Source organism: Micropterus salmoides, unplaced genomic scaffold, assembly GCF_014851395.1.
Source record: "Micropterus salmoides isolate LMB-PRFRI ecotype aquatic unplaced genomic scaffold, ASM1485139v1 Ms_hic_scaffold_7, whole genome shotgun sequence".
Classification (NCBI taxonomy): domain Eukaryota; kingdom Metazoa; phylum Chordata; class Actinopteri; order Centrarchiformes; family Centrarchidae; genus Micropterus; species Micropterus salmoides.
This window is the reverse complement of record NW_024044459.1, coordinates 11,437,393-11,455,743: the sequence shown is the minus strand read 5'-3', so window position 1 is coordinate 11,455,743 and position 18,351 is coordinate 11,437,393. Positions and strand designations below refer to the sequence as shown.

The window sequence follows — 18,351 nt, the reverse complement described above, 5'->3', positions numbered from 1 at the left end:
AGAGATTATTTGAACTCAAGCAGTTCAGGATGTCTATGACCTCTGTCTTGTCTCCATTTAGGGTGAGGAAGTTTAGGTTCATCCATGTTTTGATGTCCTTCATACAGTCAGGCAGGGGCTGCAGTGAGCCCTTTGTTTTAACATTCAGGGGCAAATAAATTTGAATTGTCTGCAACACAGTGGAAAGAGACCTCGTACTTCTCAAAAATGGAGGCCAGGGACAGCATATATAAAGAAAATAAGATGGGGCCTAATATAGAACCTTGAGGGACACCGCAAGTAAATGGGGCCATCTCAGCACGTATAAACTCACTATTATGTTATATGTTCTTTGTTTAGTTAGCACAAAAAACTAAAACTAAAATGACAAATTGCAGTTTTACAGTAAGTTATCTTCCAGGTTAGTTGTTTCCCCATTTTCAGTCTAGATGCTAAGCTAAACGGCTACCAGCACCTCTAAAGCTCACAACTTAACACGTCATTTATCCGCTGTTTAATCCGAAATCTTGTTTGTTTAAAAATAAGTGTGAAAATGACAAGTTTAACTTTATGTAGGGTCTGACTATTTCTTGTTCATATCCTCGTAGGACTGCTGATCATGTCACAGCACACACCATAAATAGCCTACCTGTGAACTTCTGTCACATGATGAGTTGATGCATACAACTATAGACAAACAGGATGAGTTTCATTCTTGTCAGTATACCTATAAGGAAGTGGGTTGACAACACAACAAGTCTTTTGCTGGCTACCTCACATACATTTCCATAGTACTGGAAACAATTCACTGTTCTTAACTGTACCAATTAAACATTTACTTAATATTTTCATATGTTTGTGAAGGTTTTACTGAGATCATGTGACTCAGTCTTTGTGCTACATGTAAAACTAGCATGTGAGATTAACAACAGTACGGAAGCCCTAAGCAGCCATCCATTCAAATATTTTTTTACTCTGTTTTCTCATGATCATGGGATAATTATCTCATGATCTCGAAATAACAAAACAGTAATTTAACACAAGGGTCAGCAGCAATGTTTCTTAATTATAATTTCAGCTTGATTTTCAATGTCACTAGTTAGCTCAGTTGGTAGAGCGTGGGACTCATAATTGCAGTATTGTATGGTTAATCCTCATGGCAGACCAACTCTTTAAAAATCTTTTTCATAATCCTCTTCAGCAAAGTTCTTATGACGAGACTGTTGCTGGACTGTGCACGTCCCAGAGATTGGGCCTCATCCATCAACCTATGGACTTCATTTCCCCATCGTCCACAGGGAGAGGAAATTCCTGTGCTTCTCATTCAAGGGAATCCATTTAACGTTACACATTTCCTGACGGCTATTAACCTTTGAAATAGCTGTCGGGAAATGTGTGATTGGATTCCCCTGAATCTCTTCGTAAAACCTTGAGGAAGGAAAAAACACACAGAAGAAAAAAAAAGCCATTGAGAGCAGGAGTCAAACAGACAATGCATGGACATCAAGTCCTGTGCTCTACCAGCTGAACTAACCAGTGACAATAACAATTTATTTGAAATTATCATAAAGAAACGCAGCTGCCGACCCCTGTATTCAGCCATGGTTTTCTATCCCAAGATCACAAGAAAATGATCCCGTTATCATGGGAAAACAACAGTTGTTACCTCGAGATTGGGAGATAATTAACGGAGTAAAAAAAACATTATTGAATGTATGGCCGCTTAGGGCTTCTGTGCAACAGAGTACAGCGCTCTGAAGAACATAGCTACACATGAAATACTGTTTGGTAGCTCTAGTTACAAGATTTTAAGTTTTAAGGTTATAGGAGGTCCAGAAATGATTTTGTGATCAATCCTATTTAAGGGTTATGAGGAACACGATACAAACACCCTTCCTCAATGACCCTTTGTGATACCTTCTGAGTGAAGCGCCTTGTAGTAGTTAGAGATCAACAGAGGTGACTGATGACTTTTAACACCCTTCACAGCGATCAAAACAATGCTTTGCCATATTATAATGCAAGTTTTTTAAATTGTCTTGCATCATTATGTCATTACTTTTTTCTAATTGATCTAACATAAACTGTTATTTAAATAAATGTTTGTTTAATTTGTTCTGATGTTTTAGGAGAAACCATAAAATAAAATGGCTTCACTTTGTGCAGTATTTTATGTTCATCACTGCTGCTCATTAAAAAACATGTATCCTTAATTGTTGTTTGAATTTTTCCAGAAGAACTGAAATGTTGCTTTATTTAACATTTTAAGATAAAGCTGTTGAACACATGAAATGTTGACATTTTGGGTTTTCACAGGACAGCGACATTCTACAGTGCAGTAGAAAAATACTCCAATACAGTAAACTAGTGTTTCACAACTTCAATTGATCACAGTAAAAGTAAAAAAACAATCATTTAAAAGCATACACATATTTACAGAGAATAAAACACTCGACTAAAATCTTTCAGACAAAATAAAGTGGCATAAAACCAGCCAAAACAAAATGGCGCCATTTCCATAAAAACAGGGTTTCTTCGCAGAATCTCCTGTTAATGTGTCGCTCTGACCGAAGACTCGTCCTCCAGCCAAACAACTGCAATAAAATCATTATGGTCCTACAGAGTGGAGCTGTGCAAAACGTTAAACGAGAGGATAACTGGCTGCTGTGGCAATGCCACAGTGGTTCTTTCGGTCTTTAGCCATGTAGATGTAGCCTTTGTCTCCCCACTTTTCACTCCAGCTGCAAGAAGACAAACAAAACAAAAATGGTAAAAGTTTAACATTCATTTCCGTAATTAGACAAAGTCACACTGCAGTTTGTTACAGAATAAACTTTATCTTTCAAGCTGAAATCCTACTAAACCTCAACAAAACATTGCGGACTGTGGGGACAAAGGGCTCAATTTTTCCAAACAGCAAAGTTAAATGCTTTTGACTGACCTGTTCTTCACGATCCAGTATTTCTTGCCATCCACATCTTCTCCCTCAAAGCCGTATCCCACCACCAGCACACCGTGGTCCAGCTCCTCGCTGCTGCATTCCTTCTCATAGTAGATTCCTAAAGTAACACCCACCAAAAAAAAGTTACATATAAGCCATCTTAAAAACAGCTGGCAGAAGAAAGCAAGAAAATGTTTCTTTAACTTTGTCTCTGCTTCACAAAACCAAGAACTGACCTGATCTGTAGAACTGGAAAGATTCATGTCCGGCATCGATGGCGACTGAAACGGGTCCCACGGCGGCCACGGCCTTCATCAGAGCGCGTTCCTTACCGCTGGGGATGTCGACGAATCCGGTGACGTTGACAGAGTTGTAGTTGGGGTCATAGTGACACGACTGGTCATCCTGAAGAAAAAAGAAGAGGAGGGCTGCAATTGAAACACTTGCCTGAAAGTTTCATGAAGAGCTGCAATGATTAATGGATTAAATCAGCAATTATTTTGATAATTGATTGTTTCAAAAATGCAGAAAATTTGATTACAGTAAATTGGTTTTTGCTTTTTGTACTGTTGGTTGGACAAAAGACATCTGACGACGCCCCTTTGTGCTCCAGGGCCCTGTTTCAGAAAGCAGGTTTCGTGAAAACTCAGATTTTGTTAAGCCTGCGACCAGGGCAACAAGTTTTTCCATTCCAGAAAGAGGGTTAACTTAAGTTTCCCCTCGAGTACATATCACATCATATTCATTTGCAAAAGTTTACACCTTTAGAAACATCTAAATCCTGGTTAGATATTAGTTATAATAAGATCTTATCTAGAATAAGAGCTCTAACATGACCGCTTTTATGATCAATCTGTCATCGATGTAAGGACAGAGACAGTGAACTTCATAACACTGTGACTCTGTGGACTTTGTCTCTGTCAGGTTACAGGTTAATCTACGCAAGGCTCAGGTTTAGAGTATGTTAAACCTGCTTTCTGAAACAGGGCCCAGGTTTTACAATATTTTTTAAACAATGTGAATGAAACCAACTACTTAGTTAGATGCAGCCCTTGCCTCCAAGTTTCAGGATGGGGGTGAAATGAAGAATTTAACATTGTTGTAGCAGAAGATCAATAACTTCTTAATTCAATTCAATTCTTAATTATTTTCAAATTTTAAGACATTTTAAGACACGTCAGTGTAACTTTTCCCCGTCCTCCCATATGTACTGTTGCCAGGTACGGATAAGCGTCCTCAGAGTCCAGTCCCCCGTTGTCCTCGACGTACTGGTAGGCCTGGTCCACCAGACCTCCATTGCAGCCATAATTGCCCTCGGGTCTGGAACAGTCCATTAAGTTCTGCTCGCTCAGCGACACCAGTTTCCCTGTCTTCCTGAACTGTTGACCCTCCAGAACTCCAGTGGCACTGAAGGCCCAGCAGGAGCCACACTGACCCTGAAAGGGAAGGGGATAAAAGTTATATAGAGTTGAACATCACCTGTACAAGTTATTTTTGCTCTTAATCCCTGTTGCATATTTATACATTTTCCTGTTCTTACGTCCCTTTTGGACATTGTCGGCATTTTGTGCTGTTATTCTCTTCTGCATGAATCACTGAACAAACTAAGAGTTGAAGCAGAGAGTCAATAAAAAGATTGACAGAAAACCATTTTGATAAATCGATTTTAAAAAATGCACTTGCTTCCAGCCGGTCAAATGTTAAAACTAGCTTCTTTGGTACTACCTCATTGCTTTTTAATAATCTTGTGAAAGAGACATAAAAGCAGTCGTTACCTGGTCCTTCACAGGAGTAACATGGCCGTTTTCCCTCCAGTCCACAGAGTTTGGGGCTTCCAGGAAGTTGGGCTCCATGAACAGAGATCCCTTGCTCTTCCTCTCTGGTTTGTACGTGTAGCCGTTCATGACCTGCCTGAACTCCTCGTGAGTCTGTGGAAAGACAAAAAACATGAATTACACTATTTGGCAAATAAGAGTTCTCTCAACTTTTACAGTTTTTATCATTTGCCACTCCAAATGTATGTAACACAGTTTTCAACTCATTTTATCATCATTATACAGTATTCCCCACACCAGACTGAATCAGTTGTTCTCATGTTTTTCCTTGATTCCTGAATTTGTGCTGGACAGTGTTTTTCTACATATTTATCCTTAATTCGAGGGTACACATTCATGATTCAAACCTTGGCATACTCTTGTTATTTTACACCATTTTTATAAAGTCTGTGCGTTGACACCGGGGTCTTACCATGTCTCCGAAGTGGTTCATGCCCAGGCGGTAGGTGTGTTTGCCCAGGGAGTGCTCCAGGTTGTGCAGCTCGATCTTCTTCAGGTTCTTCTCCCACACCATTCTCCTCCAGCCCTCCTCCTTCTACAAATAAACAACCACCATTCAGACCTTTCCCTGATACCTGGCAGGCTAGAAAAGCGTGCAGGAAAGAAAAGAAAGAAACAACACTTCACCTCATGATATTTCTTTGTGTGCCAGCTCTTCCACAAGTTCCAGTGTTGATCCAGCTGTCGGTCCAGGCTGGGGGCTGAGAGGGCTGCACTCAGACACACAACAAACACAGCTAGAGGCAGCATCCTGGCTTTCCTACTGGAAAACAACAACAAGACAACAAAACAAGTTAGGACTCACTGCTGGACGCCTGAAGCTCTGCCGAGACTCCAGTAAAAGGACATAATGTAGGACTTACTGTATATTCCTTTCTGTTGAAGACGAAGGAGAAAATAACTCACTACCACCAAGAAACACAAGTTTATAAAGGCCCGGCCGGCAGCAGAATAACGTCCCACCGAGCTCTCTGATTGGTCCACTCATTGTTTATTACTCCGATGCCCCGCCCCGACGTATGATGTCATCATGGAAGCACGTGATTCCCCCTCTGGAAGGGGCATTGTGTTTTTTGCAGGATTGTTGCAGACAAAACTGTGAGAAAGATATTCATAGTGATTTACAAAGCTGCTGATTAAAGACTTTTTACTGATCAATCACCCTTCAGATTAGCTGATTGAGGAAACTTATATAAAAGTGAAGGCATCACTTTGGGCTTTTCTCACTGCTTTCAAATTGTTCACATATCTACCAAACAATCCATCAATCAATTTGTGGAGAAAATAATCAGTAGTTGAAGTCCGATTTAAAATTGTTAAAATCCTGCATTTACATCAATGCAAGAGGAATAATCTTATTTTATGAGAGAATATATAGTAGTAGTACAACAGTCACAGTTTACTGCTTAAAGTACATTTTCCTGATTATAGTTACATACTTTTAATTAAGTTACATTTTCCATGCAAGTTACATTCCATACTTTTATTTTTAAAGTTTGTTATTAGTATTTTTACTTAAGTTAAGGATCTGAAGACTTCGTCCACCACTCCTTACTGGTAAGATTTGACAGACTTTTTTGAGAACTCTGGTGCAGGATTTCATCCCTCTCCCCTCAGCACTCAGTGTGTTCACATGCATTTAGATAATCAGGGTAGTGTCGGCTTTCTGCAGTCATTTGATTTCCTCAATGTCATAGGAAACCTGATCAGAGTATCAAAGTAGCGAAACCAGCTAAAAAGGAAACTTCTTGGCCGTGCAGATGTGTGATCAGGGTTTCTAACAACATTACATGCACGCATGTGCATGGTAAAGACTTCTGAAAGTATTGCTGTGACAGCAGAAAATTAAGGCCATTAAATGAGATGAGATTATGAGGATGAGGATTACTGAAGAGACCTACTGTGCACAGGTCCAGGGGGCTACAAGAGGTCAAGGAGCCCTTATAAGTCAGAGCCTCCATATGAAGTGATGTTATTAGAGAGATCTGTCAAAAATCTTTTGCTCCACAGTTTTCAAAGTCTGAAACTGTGGGCATCCCCTCAGAGAAAGCTCCCCCTCTTAGTTTACTTGCTTAGTTTCACTCAATTCCTGGATGCCTGTAGCATCATGTTTATGTGATATGATCCCATAGACACTCAACAAGCCTAATATTGCTGTTGCAGTATTAATTGTAATTGCTGACACAATATCACAAAAGACATAAAAAAAAGGTCTGTCCAGTGGCATTTTTAGTTTCTGACTCAGGAAAATGGGAAAAATTCCCCTAAAACAACTGTATTTCTGAACTATCTTTAACCAAATCACACACATTTAAGCTATCTGATCTCCTATCTCATCCATCGTCAGCCGTGTGTACAGGGTCGCGGGGGGCTGGAGCCAATCCCAGCTGCCATCGGGCGAAAGGCGGACCGGTCACCAGTCCATCGCAGGGCCACACATAGACGAACAACCACTCATGCTCACACCTAAGCCGAGGTTTGAACCCGCAACCTTCTTGCTGTGAGGCGTCAGTGCTAACCACTGCACCAAAAAATAAATAATGTAATATTTTTTCACTTGCATTCACTGAGCCTGGAGAGGTCCCCCTCCCATTTTGAAAACCATGACCTCCAGACAGTCCCAACTGAAAATACTCTGTGTCCATGTGACCCATTATCTGATACTTGACCTGAGTAACCACTTTCTTTGATTGTGCCTCAGACAAAGCTGTGGTTTTGAAGTCTGTCAATGCAATTAAATTGATTCTAATCAAATTTACCATTGAATAAGAGTGCAAAGGAAACCACATGAGAGAATTTTTGTTACTGGCTTTTTTGTAGACGAGGAAATAACAGAGTTGCCATAACATTTTCCTAACCCGTCCCATTTTTAAAAAATGGAGACATATTTAGACAACCGTCCAGAAATTAAAAGACTTAGAAAAAGAAAATTGGGGTTTTGGTTCATAACAGTGATCTCTATGAAGGATCTATAAGAGGTATTATTCTATCAGTTATGGCTTTCAATAACTGCTGGGACAAAGTCTGAGTTGATCAAAGTTGATGGTCATGTGATTGATTCATTGACTATGAAACTGAACAGGCAGAGTTGTTTATGCATTTAGATCAAAACCTCCTGGTTTTGGAGTTCCTATAGTGATAGTCTTACATCAGCGGTGGAAAGTAACCAAGTACATTTACTGTACTACAGTTTTTTGAAGTACTTTACATCACTTAAATACTTTCACACACTTTCTTGTTTATACTACAGCCTCAAGGGACTGCAAGCATGACTAGACCTTTAGTGTTGTTGTATTACCTAATCAGCTACGTCCTGGATCGATAATTTGAACAAACAATTGAGTCTGTTTTGTGAAAAAAAAAACATAGACGTGTTAATCAGTTCAGATCTGTTAATCTTTGTGTCTGTTGGGGAGAGCAGACCTAAATATTTAACTACTGCTTTGAATATACTGAGTCTATAATTAGTGGAATCAACCAATTTGACACCACATGTAGGTTTATATACGTGGAATGCTAACTTCCCTCAACTGCTAAAACCGGGACTAATGGTACTCGGAAAAGTAAATTGATGAAATCATACAAACCTCATACTAACAACAAATACATTGAATTCTAAATGCTGAAATAATGTGACATGAATCTGTCCATGTAATGCGTCATGTCTTCATGTTGTCACATGCAGGATGCAAAATGTCCTTGGTGCAACTCTGCGGTTATGTTAACATGGCCACATACTTTACAGTAGGCTAAAAATTTCCTTCCATTTGCGGCACATGACTACTGAGCACTTCCTGTATGAGCATGCACGTGTGGTGAGTTAGCATAACCATCTTTTAGGATGCCTGTCATTTGCTTTTCCTGTGGAGTAAATATTGTCAGCAGGGGTGGACGTATTCGATGCTTAAATACAAGTAGCAATACGTAAAACTGAAAATGTTTTACCAGCAAAATTAACTTAAGTGTCAAATTAAAATACTTTTATGCACTTTTATGTTTGACATGAAGCAGGCAGCATGCTAGTGCCAGCAGATGGTTAGCTTAGCTTAGCAGAAAGACTGGGAACAGCGGTACAGCTAGCTTCTCTGTGTCCAAAGGTAACAAAATCAGCTTGCAAATATATTATATCTTGTTTGTTTGATTTGCACAAAAACCAAAGAGTAAAAATGACAAGTTACAGTTTGTATGAGGCCGGATTATTTATTGGATGGGACCAGTAACTTCCTGGTGACAATGCTGTTGCCAGGCAATTGGTCCTGTGCAAGAAACAGTTCGACACACGATCCCCACCCCCCACAAAACGTTGAATTGATGAATTCATTCTTTGTACTGATTAAACAAACATTATAATGTGTTAATTAGTGAGCCTTAGATGTGCAGATGTGCAGTTTCATGTTTGCTGTACAGACATAAGAGTGGTATTAATCTTCTCATCGTACTCTTAGCAAAAAAAGCGTATCTGTCCTGAACTATTCCTTTAATTGTCTTTAATATCCCGAAGGCCACTGCTCTTACTACATGTAAAATTAAGGTAGTCTCACTATCTAAATGCCTTTTGGAACATGTTTGTGTAGTCAAAGGATTTCCAGTTGTCTATAATCTGTAATTTGATGAATATTTAGTTTATCTTCACTCTAACAGGCCAGTTGATGTGCTGTGAACCACCAACGTGTCATTCCATTCCTCAGATTAGGATGCTGCTCAGCTAGCACAACAGAAAGATTGGTTGTGTCCAGATGGTAACCCTAGATTTGTGACACTCTCCAGAGCTTTATACATATTGTTCCTACACGTAGGGGAAGTTTGCCTTCAGGGCTTTCTCCCCAAAAGCCTTTCACAAACACAGGACTTTTACCCAGGAGACCTCTGTTTGTGTCATGTGTGAAACAAAAGTCAACGTTGACTTATTATTTTAACCCAAACCACGATCTTTTCCTAAATCTAACCAAGTAATTTTGTTGCCTAAACCTAACCAGACTGCAAGTGAAAACTGAAAATAATCATTTAAATAAATAAATTGGTCAACTAACAAAAAAAAATAAGTCGGCATTGACTTTTGGTTTCACACAGGACACAAACCCAGGTCTCCTGCTTGAAAGTCCTATGTTTGTCCCATTCACCGCAACCTTGGATATTGTTGCTCTTTATACTACGTCTACTACTTTAATTCAGACACAGACATTCCTATACAGCAACAATATTTATTAGGTCCCCTCTGCCATTTACCATTGCTAGCACGTACAGAGTCAAGTGCTACCACGTAATTTAAGTGCTCATGTGTGAGTTTCACAAATCTAGGTTTACAACCTAGACACAACCAGAAGGGGTACCAGCAGCTGGTTTGGTCTTCTCATCCAGACAAAATGGTTAACAGACCTGAACTGATGGACACGTCTATGTTTTTGCACAAAAACAGCCTCAATTGTTAGTTTACACTACTGATCCAGGGGCAGTAACTAAAGTAAACAACAAAGCTAAAAGTCTACCAATGCTAGCAGTAACATGAGGCTGTAATATGAACAAGATATTCCGACCATACATAAACTGCAACTGGTCATTTTACACTTATTTTTAAACCAACAAGTGTTTAAACAGCCGAGATATAACATGTTAATTTGTGTGCTTTAGAGGTTCTGGTAGCTGGTTAGCTTATAGCTTAGCATCAAAACTGGAAACAGCTAACTTGGCACATAACTTCCTGTAAAATACAATTTGTATTTTTACTCTTTGGTTTTTGTGCAAATTAAACAAACAAGACATAACATGTTACTGAGTTTTAGAATTGCTGGTAGGCAGATTTTGTTACCTTTGGACACAGCCAATCAAACGGTTTCTCCCTCCAGCCTTTCTGCTAGGCTAATTAGCTAACCAGGTGCTGGCGGTAGATCCCATTTAATGTACAGACCACAAGAGTGGGATAAATCCTCTCATCTAGCTCTTGACAAGAGAATGAATAGGCTTAGTTAGAAAAAAACTAATGACTTGATGATGCAAGACCACCTTGCATTATGGCTAAGCACTGTTTTGATATCTGTGAAAGGTGCTTAACATAAAAGGAATCAGTCACCTCTATTGATCTATAACTACTAATAAGACCAGACTCAGTCAGAAGCTATAACAGGGGTTCAATGATGAAGGGTATTTTGTAAGATTAAGCTTCATCAATGTCACTTCTTAATATTTACAGGTAAATATAATGGATCACAAAATAATTTATGGACCTGCAATATCTTTAAAACTTTAAATCTTGTAACCATAGCTACCAAAAAATCTTTCATGTGTAGCTGTGTTTTTCAGAGCGCTGTACTCTGTTCTTAATCTCACATGCTGGTCTGACATGTAGCGCAGAGACTGAGTCACATGATCTCAGCAAGACCAGCTGTGTGGGGAGGTGGATTTTGTTATCATTGGACAAAGCCAGGCTAGCGGTTTCTCTACGTTTCCCGGTCTTTGCGCTAAGCTAAGCTAACTGGCAGAAGGCTAGTTTCATGTTTGCTGTACAGACATAAGAGTAGTATTATTCCTTTAAATGTCTTTATTACACCGAAGGCCACTGCTCTTACTACATGTAAAATTAAGGTAGTCTCACTATCTAAATGCCTTTGTAACATGTTTGTGTAGTCAAAGGATTTCCAGTTGTCTGTAATCTGTAATTTGATGAACAATCAGTTTATCTTCACTCTAACAGGCCTGTCGATGTGCTTTGTGAACCACCAACGTATCATTCCATTCCTCAGATTAGGACGCTGCTAAGCTAGCACAACAGGAAGATTATCAGCACCTTGTCTGGTCTTCCCATCCAGAGACAAACTCTAACTGACCTGAACTGACTGACACGTCTATGTTTTTGCACAAAACGGCCTCACTTGTTTGTTCATGTTATTGATCCAAGAGGTAGTTGATTAAGTAATACAACAACACTAAAGGATTAGCCGTGACGGTGATGAAATGTTATTTATTTACACATGTTATCTTGTCTTGTAAGTAGCAAAATATTTTGGTCCCAGTTCTTTAAAAACAAATGTAAAGGATCTTTATCTGTTAGTTCATGATATTTGTTAGTGTTTGATATTTGTGCGTTAATGTGTTACCCTGTTTAGATGTTAACATATAGCACATTAGCGATGTGATGCAGGAGATAGAAAGGTAGCCTTGATTAGAGACAGACCTTTACAAACATGAAAATTTTAAGTAAACGTTTAATTGTTAGTTATGGACAGTGAGTATTTACAGTACTATAGAAATGTATGTAAGGTATCTATCAGTAAAAGACTTGTTGTGCTGCCAACAAACTTCCTTATAGCTGACAAGAATGAAACTCAACCTGTTTGTCTATTTGCATCAACTCATGTGACAGAAGTTCACAGGGGAAAATGTATTTAGTGTGTACATGTACTTAAATAATTCTCTAATACACCACTTCTTTAAGTATTTGGTAATAAGCTATTGTTGATCTTTGATAATTTATGCAGGTTTTTGTAACTGTAATGTAGTATGCATTATTTGCTTGCACTAAAGTGGCTTTATTTCCAGATCTCCACCATTGATATAATCTATTGTACTGTATATCTTTAATATTAACTGTAGGAGAGGGAAGGCAGTATTTTTCTTGGCAGAACTGATCCTAACACAAAAATAAAAGTTTTGAGCTGGTGCTCAGATTGAAACAGTTTTTAAAAAGTATTTTCTTATCAGTGTTTGTAAGGCACTGTTAAAAACATCTTGAAAGTGTGATAAAAAAAAGTTTTTACAGTTCAAACTGAGTCTGACAACTTTCTAGGGATTTATGAAAAACATATTAAAGGCCATCAAAGGTTATTGGCTTCATTTTATTTTAATATATTCATTTTGGTATTCAGTTTACTGTTGATGAACAACTCAACCCAGTTTGAATTGAAGCTTAATCTATAGTATTCACCAAATCTACGTTTTAAATCCTGTTCTGAAAAACAAGAATAACAAATTCAGATTCATGGTCTTCAAACATCACACCTTCCGTTCCCTCTCTCCCTGAACAAAGACTGTTAAATGATAGTTGGCAATGCCAGAAGTTGGAGCAAGCTGAGACGAATCACATGTGCTTCAGGTAGCAGCAGACAGGTTTTGTGAGTGTGTGGGTGGAAGGTTGTCGTGTGAATAACACAGCCTGGAATCTGGTGGAGGACAAATACAGTAAATACCCAAAAGACCAGTCTGTCCCTGATTTACCAAAGAGATTTAAACAGAGTGGCTGCCATTTACACTGGTGGTGAAATATTTTATTGTTAAATAAGAAGTGTTTTTCCCAGCAGCAGTCTTTAAATTCATCCAGTTATAAACAGTTTGGAGATTTAGTGCCATACAACAAAGCAGGCACTTTTTTTGGTCACATGGCCTTCAAACTCACGTAAAAAAACTGGACTAATTTATTTCTCTAATGGCTTTTAAAGGACTGTATCATGGACATTTTCACAGACAAACTGTTTAAAATTGTGCTCAGACTCTATCTTTCAGGATCCCTATACAAGCTTCTGTCTCTCAATGTTATTTATTTTTTCATGTCTGCTGTACTTGTTTCACCTCTCCCCTCCCCTGCATGTTATTGCCTTGTTGGTCCCTTATGCTTATGTTAAAAATAATTCCTTACATAAGCTACCTCAGGAACCGTTGAAAATATCTAAATGTCTTCAATTAGAATTAGGACAGAGATAATGATATTAGGTAAAGAATTTATTATAAAATGTATTACACTATAAAGTGTCAGAAGTACTAAGAACATGGCATTCCAAGACATGCTAAAAATAAACATAAATAGCGACAAAAAGACTTGTGCAATGTGGCGATTAGACCGGAGTCTAGGGGGGGGGGGTTCACCTAAAAGTAATATTGAATACATCTTTCCTCATCAAGCAGGACAATATTTTTGCTTTTAAATCTACTTGTTTCGGTCAGACTCGCAGTCAGAACCATCCAGGGAAAAGACACCAATCGGAGACGAAGTGATTCCCAGCTTTCACAAAAAAACCATAGAATTCACTTTCCTTTCTGAAACATCACACATCAGCTTGTGTACTGTACAAGGCAAAAACAGAGGAATGAACGAGTGTGTTTTAGGCAATAATCATACACAACCTCAACAAAAGCAAAAAGAATGAAACAAGAAAAATAAAACATTTCTCACCAGTTTGGAACATTTCATTTCATCACGTTTTTTGTACACGTGTTGAGTGTTTTATCTCCATATCTTTGATTTGTTTTCACCGTATTCTTAGGAAAGATGTGGAGTACATTCATTTTGCCTTGTTTCAATTAACGTATTGCGGGGGGGTGAGCTGGAAAGCAACAGAAAAGTGAGGATGAAGTCGAGGAAACAGGACTTGAGTATTTACAAGTTTGCTGTGTCAACTGGCAAGTTCAGGTTGAGGTGTACAGTATTTCAAATAGTCTTGAATGTCTTGTTTCACACTGGGGAAGTAAAGCAGACAGGAAATACTGCACTCGGGGACAGAGCTTATCATCATCTTTTTTTTTTTTTTTAATCAAACTGGGACACTGAGTCCTGAAAGGGGCCTTTACATCCACAAAGGCAAACTTTTTAGGAATAAAATACCTCTTTCCCAAAAACTTCCAACACATGTACTAAAAAAAAAGAGCACTTTCTTCTGGTTCGCAAACATTATAAAAGTACCAGCTTACACAAAGCGAAAACGTCTTTCTAGGACATTTCTGTCATCAGCAGCCTTTGGTCTCATTTCAGCTACCAACACTAACTTCATGCCATCTTTTCCCTGCTTTTGCTGACAGAGCCAAGCTGCAGCTTCATGTTATAGAAAAGGACAAACTGAAAGAAGAAGTGAAGCCACGCATGGCCGACAAACACTGACAGGAGATCAAATTTAGCTCGACAGAAGCAGCGTCCATGCCACTGTGTAAAAATCTGACACTGTGGACGGTAACTCGATTGTTGACGTCTTTCCACTGGTCTGTAGTTCAGAAAACCTGTTGAGGGAGCATTACAAAATGTGCAGCGCCAGGTGTGTTGACTAAAACTAGCGGCTTCGGATTGGAATAAATTACCTTCTAGCTTAGTAGAAAATGTTAAAAATTTACTTTACATTTTTGGCCATTTTGGTGGCATTTTCGGTGCAAACTTTGGGGTCTCAGTAGGACCCTTAAGCTCTGCAGGAGGAGCTCCACCCTGTCTGTCATAATGCTTTCTAACATCAAATGCTCTTAGCTTTGTGTGAGCAAATACATTTTGGTGCTGGAAGGATCAAGAACCTACAATAAGACACTGTACTTTGGGGAAAGAAAAACTCTTGTTCTTCTGTTAAAATGGCTAAAGGTCCCTTTACGTGAATTGAAAATGAGTAAAAAAAAGCCTTTTAATTGAAAACATTTATAGTAACACTTTATTTTGCAGGTCCCATAGTTAGCAAACAGTTCCAAGAAAAGACCTGATATGTAACTGTAAAGTCTTTGGGAGGTTGATGGGAATGACAATCTCTTAATTTGGTAATAATTATAGGAAAAATGTATAGTTTTGAGTTGAAATGTGAGCAATTTCTCATTTCCTGTTAGTATAAAATGGTAAAGTACATTGATGTCTTATCTTCTAACTGTAACTAAGATTAGTACGAAAGCTGAAACGATTAGTCATTAATCTATTTGTCAATCAATTAAAAATTAACAAGCAACAAATTTGATAATCTAGTTATTTTTAAAGCAAACATGCCCCAAAAACTGTTTTCTAGGTTAGCTTGTCTTCTATGGTTGAAATCTTTGGGTATTGGATCTCATTGGACAACTTGGGCTTTGGCAACTTTTGGGCTAATTTGGGCAAAGTTTCTGACATTTGATAAACCACACAGTTAATCGATTAATAGAGAAAATAATCCTTAGTTGCAGCCCTAGAGAGTGTAAATGTAGCATTGTGACATAGCTGGTGTTTTAATTGGTGCAATTAATTAGAGCTGCATTCATTGAGTTTTTAGGGGTCAGCAGAACAAACTGAAAACAACACTGACACTTTATCACCTTACTAAGTTGATACGGCTAACTTGTTAGCAAACAGCAGAGCAACATTAGCATTCATGGGGAGTCGTATTTCTGGCCACTTGACCAAGTCCAATACTCACTCTCTGTTTTGCTCCGCTACATTCACCAACTAACGCTAACTTTCTCTGTCTGGCTGTTTGGTGCTGGGCAGGTAGTGTGCAACGTGTTTATCGTCATTTTTAACTAAAAAGCAGCTGCCCTCTGAGAAGGGGGTTGGTGAGGGCAGAATGTAGGGACAAAAAAATCAAATCCATGATCCAAAATAGACTACGACCTGTAAAATAAAGTGTCACCAAAATTAAGCAAAATGAAGAGATTTCTGTTGGATTAATGAAGAAATATTCTGTGTAAACCCACAAATACACCAACTTAACATGAACGACGGTGTTTCCCTTTGACTCTGCCAACAGTTCCCACAGAGCGTCACATCGGCCCACGACGACTCAAATGCTAGACAAGATTGAACGGGTTTCGTCTCCTGCACTTACAAACACTAAACAAAACACATCTGATCTCAGCTTTATGTTTGTGTCTCCTGAGAGTAAAATTTAATTTTCATTGTAAGATGAGCCGAGCTTTCGTTTTTTCCCCCTTTTTTCATGTTTCTTCTTCGTGAACCTTTTCCTGTCTAAAATGTAAGATGGCCTTTTCTCTCAGTATTTATTAATAGTGTCAACAAGGCACAGTTCTTCAAATGTTTGGAAAGAACTACTGTTGTTTTATAATAACAAGACTATTTGTGCTCTTTAGGGAGGTAGAAGGCCACAAAGGCACAAAAATGCTGTTAATTTCTTAAACACTAAGCTGAACGTTCACATCAAGCTGATATTATATGTAACTGTGATGGATGGAGATAGCAGCCTTCTACATGTACACTGATACAATTAAGTTTCACTTGAGGATGAAAGAGGTCCAAACATGAGGCTGCCATCTTTTTAACCGTGTCCATTCCTTCATGTAGAGTTTTTAACATTTATCTTTTCTCTACTTTCGGCCTTTTAGCTGTAAGACGACTGAGACGTGGGTGGTGCAGTAGAGTAAGGGAGATATTAAAAAGCAGCACAACAAGATTAAGAACAGAATAAAAGCACTGGATTCCTCTTTGGAGCTCAGGACAATCAGCTCTTTCACAACATTCATGGTGGAAGGAAAGGTCAGCTGTACAAGTGTGGAGAGCACAAACACAACATCTGGTTCATACGCCAACTTAATGGTGTGATTAAGGAGCGAGCAGCTGGACTCTCTGATTGCACTTCATGTTCATTCACACACAAGTCTGTGACTCTCCTTTAGGGAAAATGTCAGACTGATGGACGTTTGGCGAGGGCAGAAAGACGATCCCGTTCAGTTCAGCGGGAAATGACGGAGCTGATGGAGTTGTAAGACGTGCCACCATTGCAGGTCGGGGGGTATCCGTTAGCGGCCCCTACCAGCGCTTCCATGTTGACCCTGAAAACAGGAGAAACTTTGAGCAGGAAGTCGGCGGCGTCTCGGCGGCCGAGCTCCCTCAGTTTGGCCATTAGCACACCCACCGTGCTGCCTGCCCGCCCGCTCCACTCCTGTAGCAGTGCCGCTGTCGGGCTGGGCTGCAGCATGGCCTGCTGGGAGTCTGGGTCCGAGTCCAGCTCAGGGGTGCCGTTTGGAGTCCCGTTGCTGTGTTTGGCCACCAAGTCTGTGAGGCCGAGGTTCATGGCCAGCAGGCACCAGTCTTTCCCCAGAGCGTCAGGAGGGTCCAGCATGCGGCAGAGCTTCCTGCGCGCCAATAGGGGGACTTCTGATATGTGGATGTCCGTTCCCAGAATCCCCAGCTGGTAAACTTCAGCGCAGCCGAAAGTCAGAATGCTGCTGAAGCTCTCTCGGTAGCCGCCCATGGTATTAGTCAGCGAGCTTTCCCGCTGGACTTGGGCCCGGAAGAAATCTTTGGGTTGGTAGATCATGATGGGGGCGTGGTGTTCCCGCAGCTGCTGAGGACTCAGGTAGTATTTGGCTGTGAGCAGTCCGGGCAGCGTGGAGGCCAGCAGGTTCTCTGTTATACTACAGATGGTGTCCAACAGGGTGTAGCACTTGGCCCGCTCTGAGTCGTGCCCACGCACCTGAATCTCCACCCCCTGCCCGTGGTTGACCAGCAGGATCATCGCCTCCACTCCTGCCTGGCTCACCTTGGCTCCATTGGTCCACAGGTGGATATCTCCATCGAAGTCCTCCCCGCCCTCCTCCTCAGGCTTCTGCTGGTGGCTCCAGCGACACAGGTTCACCTGCAGTTTGTGAAACAGGCCACAGGGGAAGGGGGTAAGGTGCTCCGCAGGGACGAGTCGTACCCCGCCGTAGAGCAGCGACTCCTCCTCCTCTTCTTCGGTCCAGGAGCGGTGGAGGCCGTTTGTCTTGATGAGGGCAGGAACATCCACCATAGAAGGGTTGGTGGCGTCGCGGGCGCAGACATCCATGGCATCCAGGATCTGCAGCAGCTCGTCCACGTCACTTTCAGGAGCCAGAGCCTCCACCTCCTCCAGCCTGTAGCGCCCCCTGTAGTGGTGGATGGCCTTGGGCGTCTCCACGAGA

General features: G+C 40.2%; 2 protein-coding genes across 2 annotated transcripts in view; both read right to left on the bottom strand.

Moving 5' to 3' along the window:
• Window positions 1-2,563: 2,563 nt before the first annotated feature.
• On the bottom strand, window positions 2,564-5,518 carry LOC119892266 (procathepsin L-like). Its single transcript, XM_038704447.1, has 7 exons — window positions 5,383-5,518; window positions 5,168-5,290; window positions 4,696-4,848; window positions 4,132-4,356; window positions 3,157-3,325; window positions 2,921-3,038; window positions 2,564-2,720 (listed from the first exon to the last, which is right to left on the bottom strand). Exons 1-7 carry the CDS (start codon window positions 5,503-5,505, stop codon window positions 2,621-2,623), a joined length of 1,011 nt encoding a protein of 336 aa, XP_038560375.1. The 5' UTR covers window positions 5,506-5,518; the 3' UTR covers window positions 2,564-2,620.
• Window positions 5,519-12,991: 7,473 nt separating this feature from the next.
• The window catches only part of dapk1 (death-associated protein kinase 1), a 98,631-nt gene continuing 93,271 nt past the window's right edge, over window positions 12,992-18,351 (bottom strand). The window contains 1 exon segment of the mRNA XM_038702844.1: window positions 12,992-18,349. Coding sequence (XP_038558772.1) covers window positions 17,142-18,349 — 1,208 coding nt within the window. The 3' untranslated portion in view covers window positions 12,992-17,141.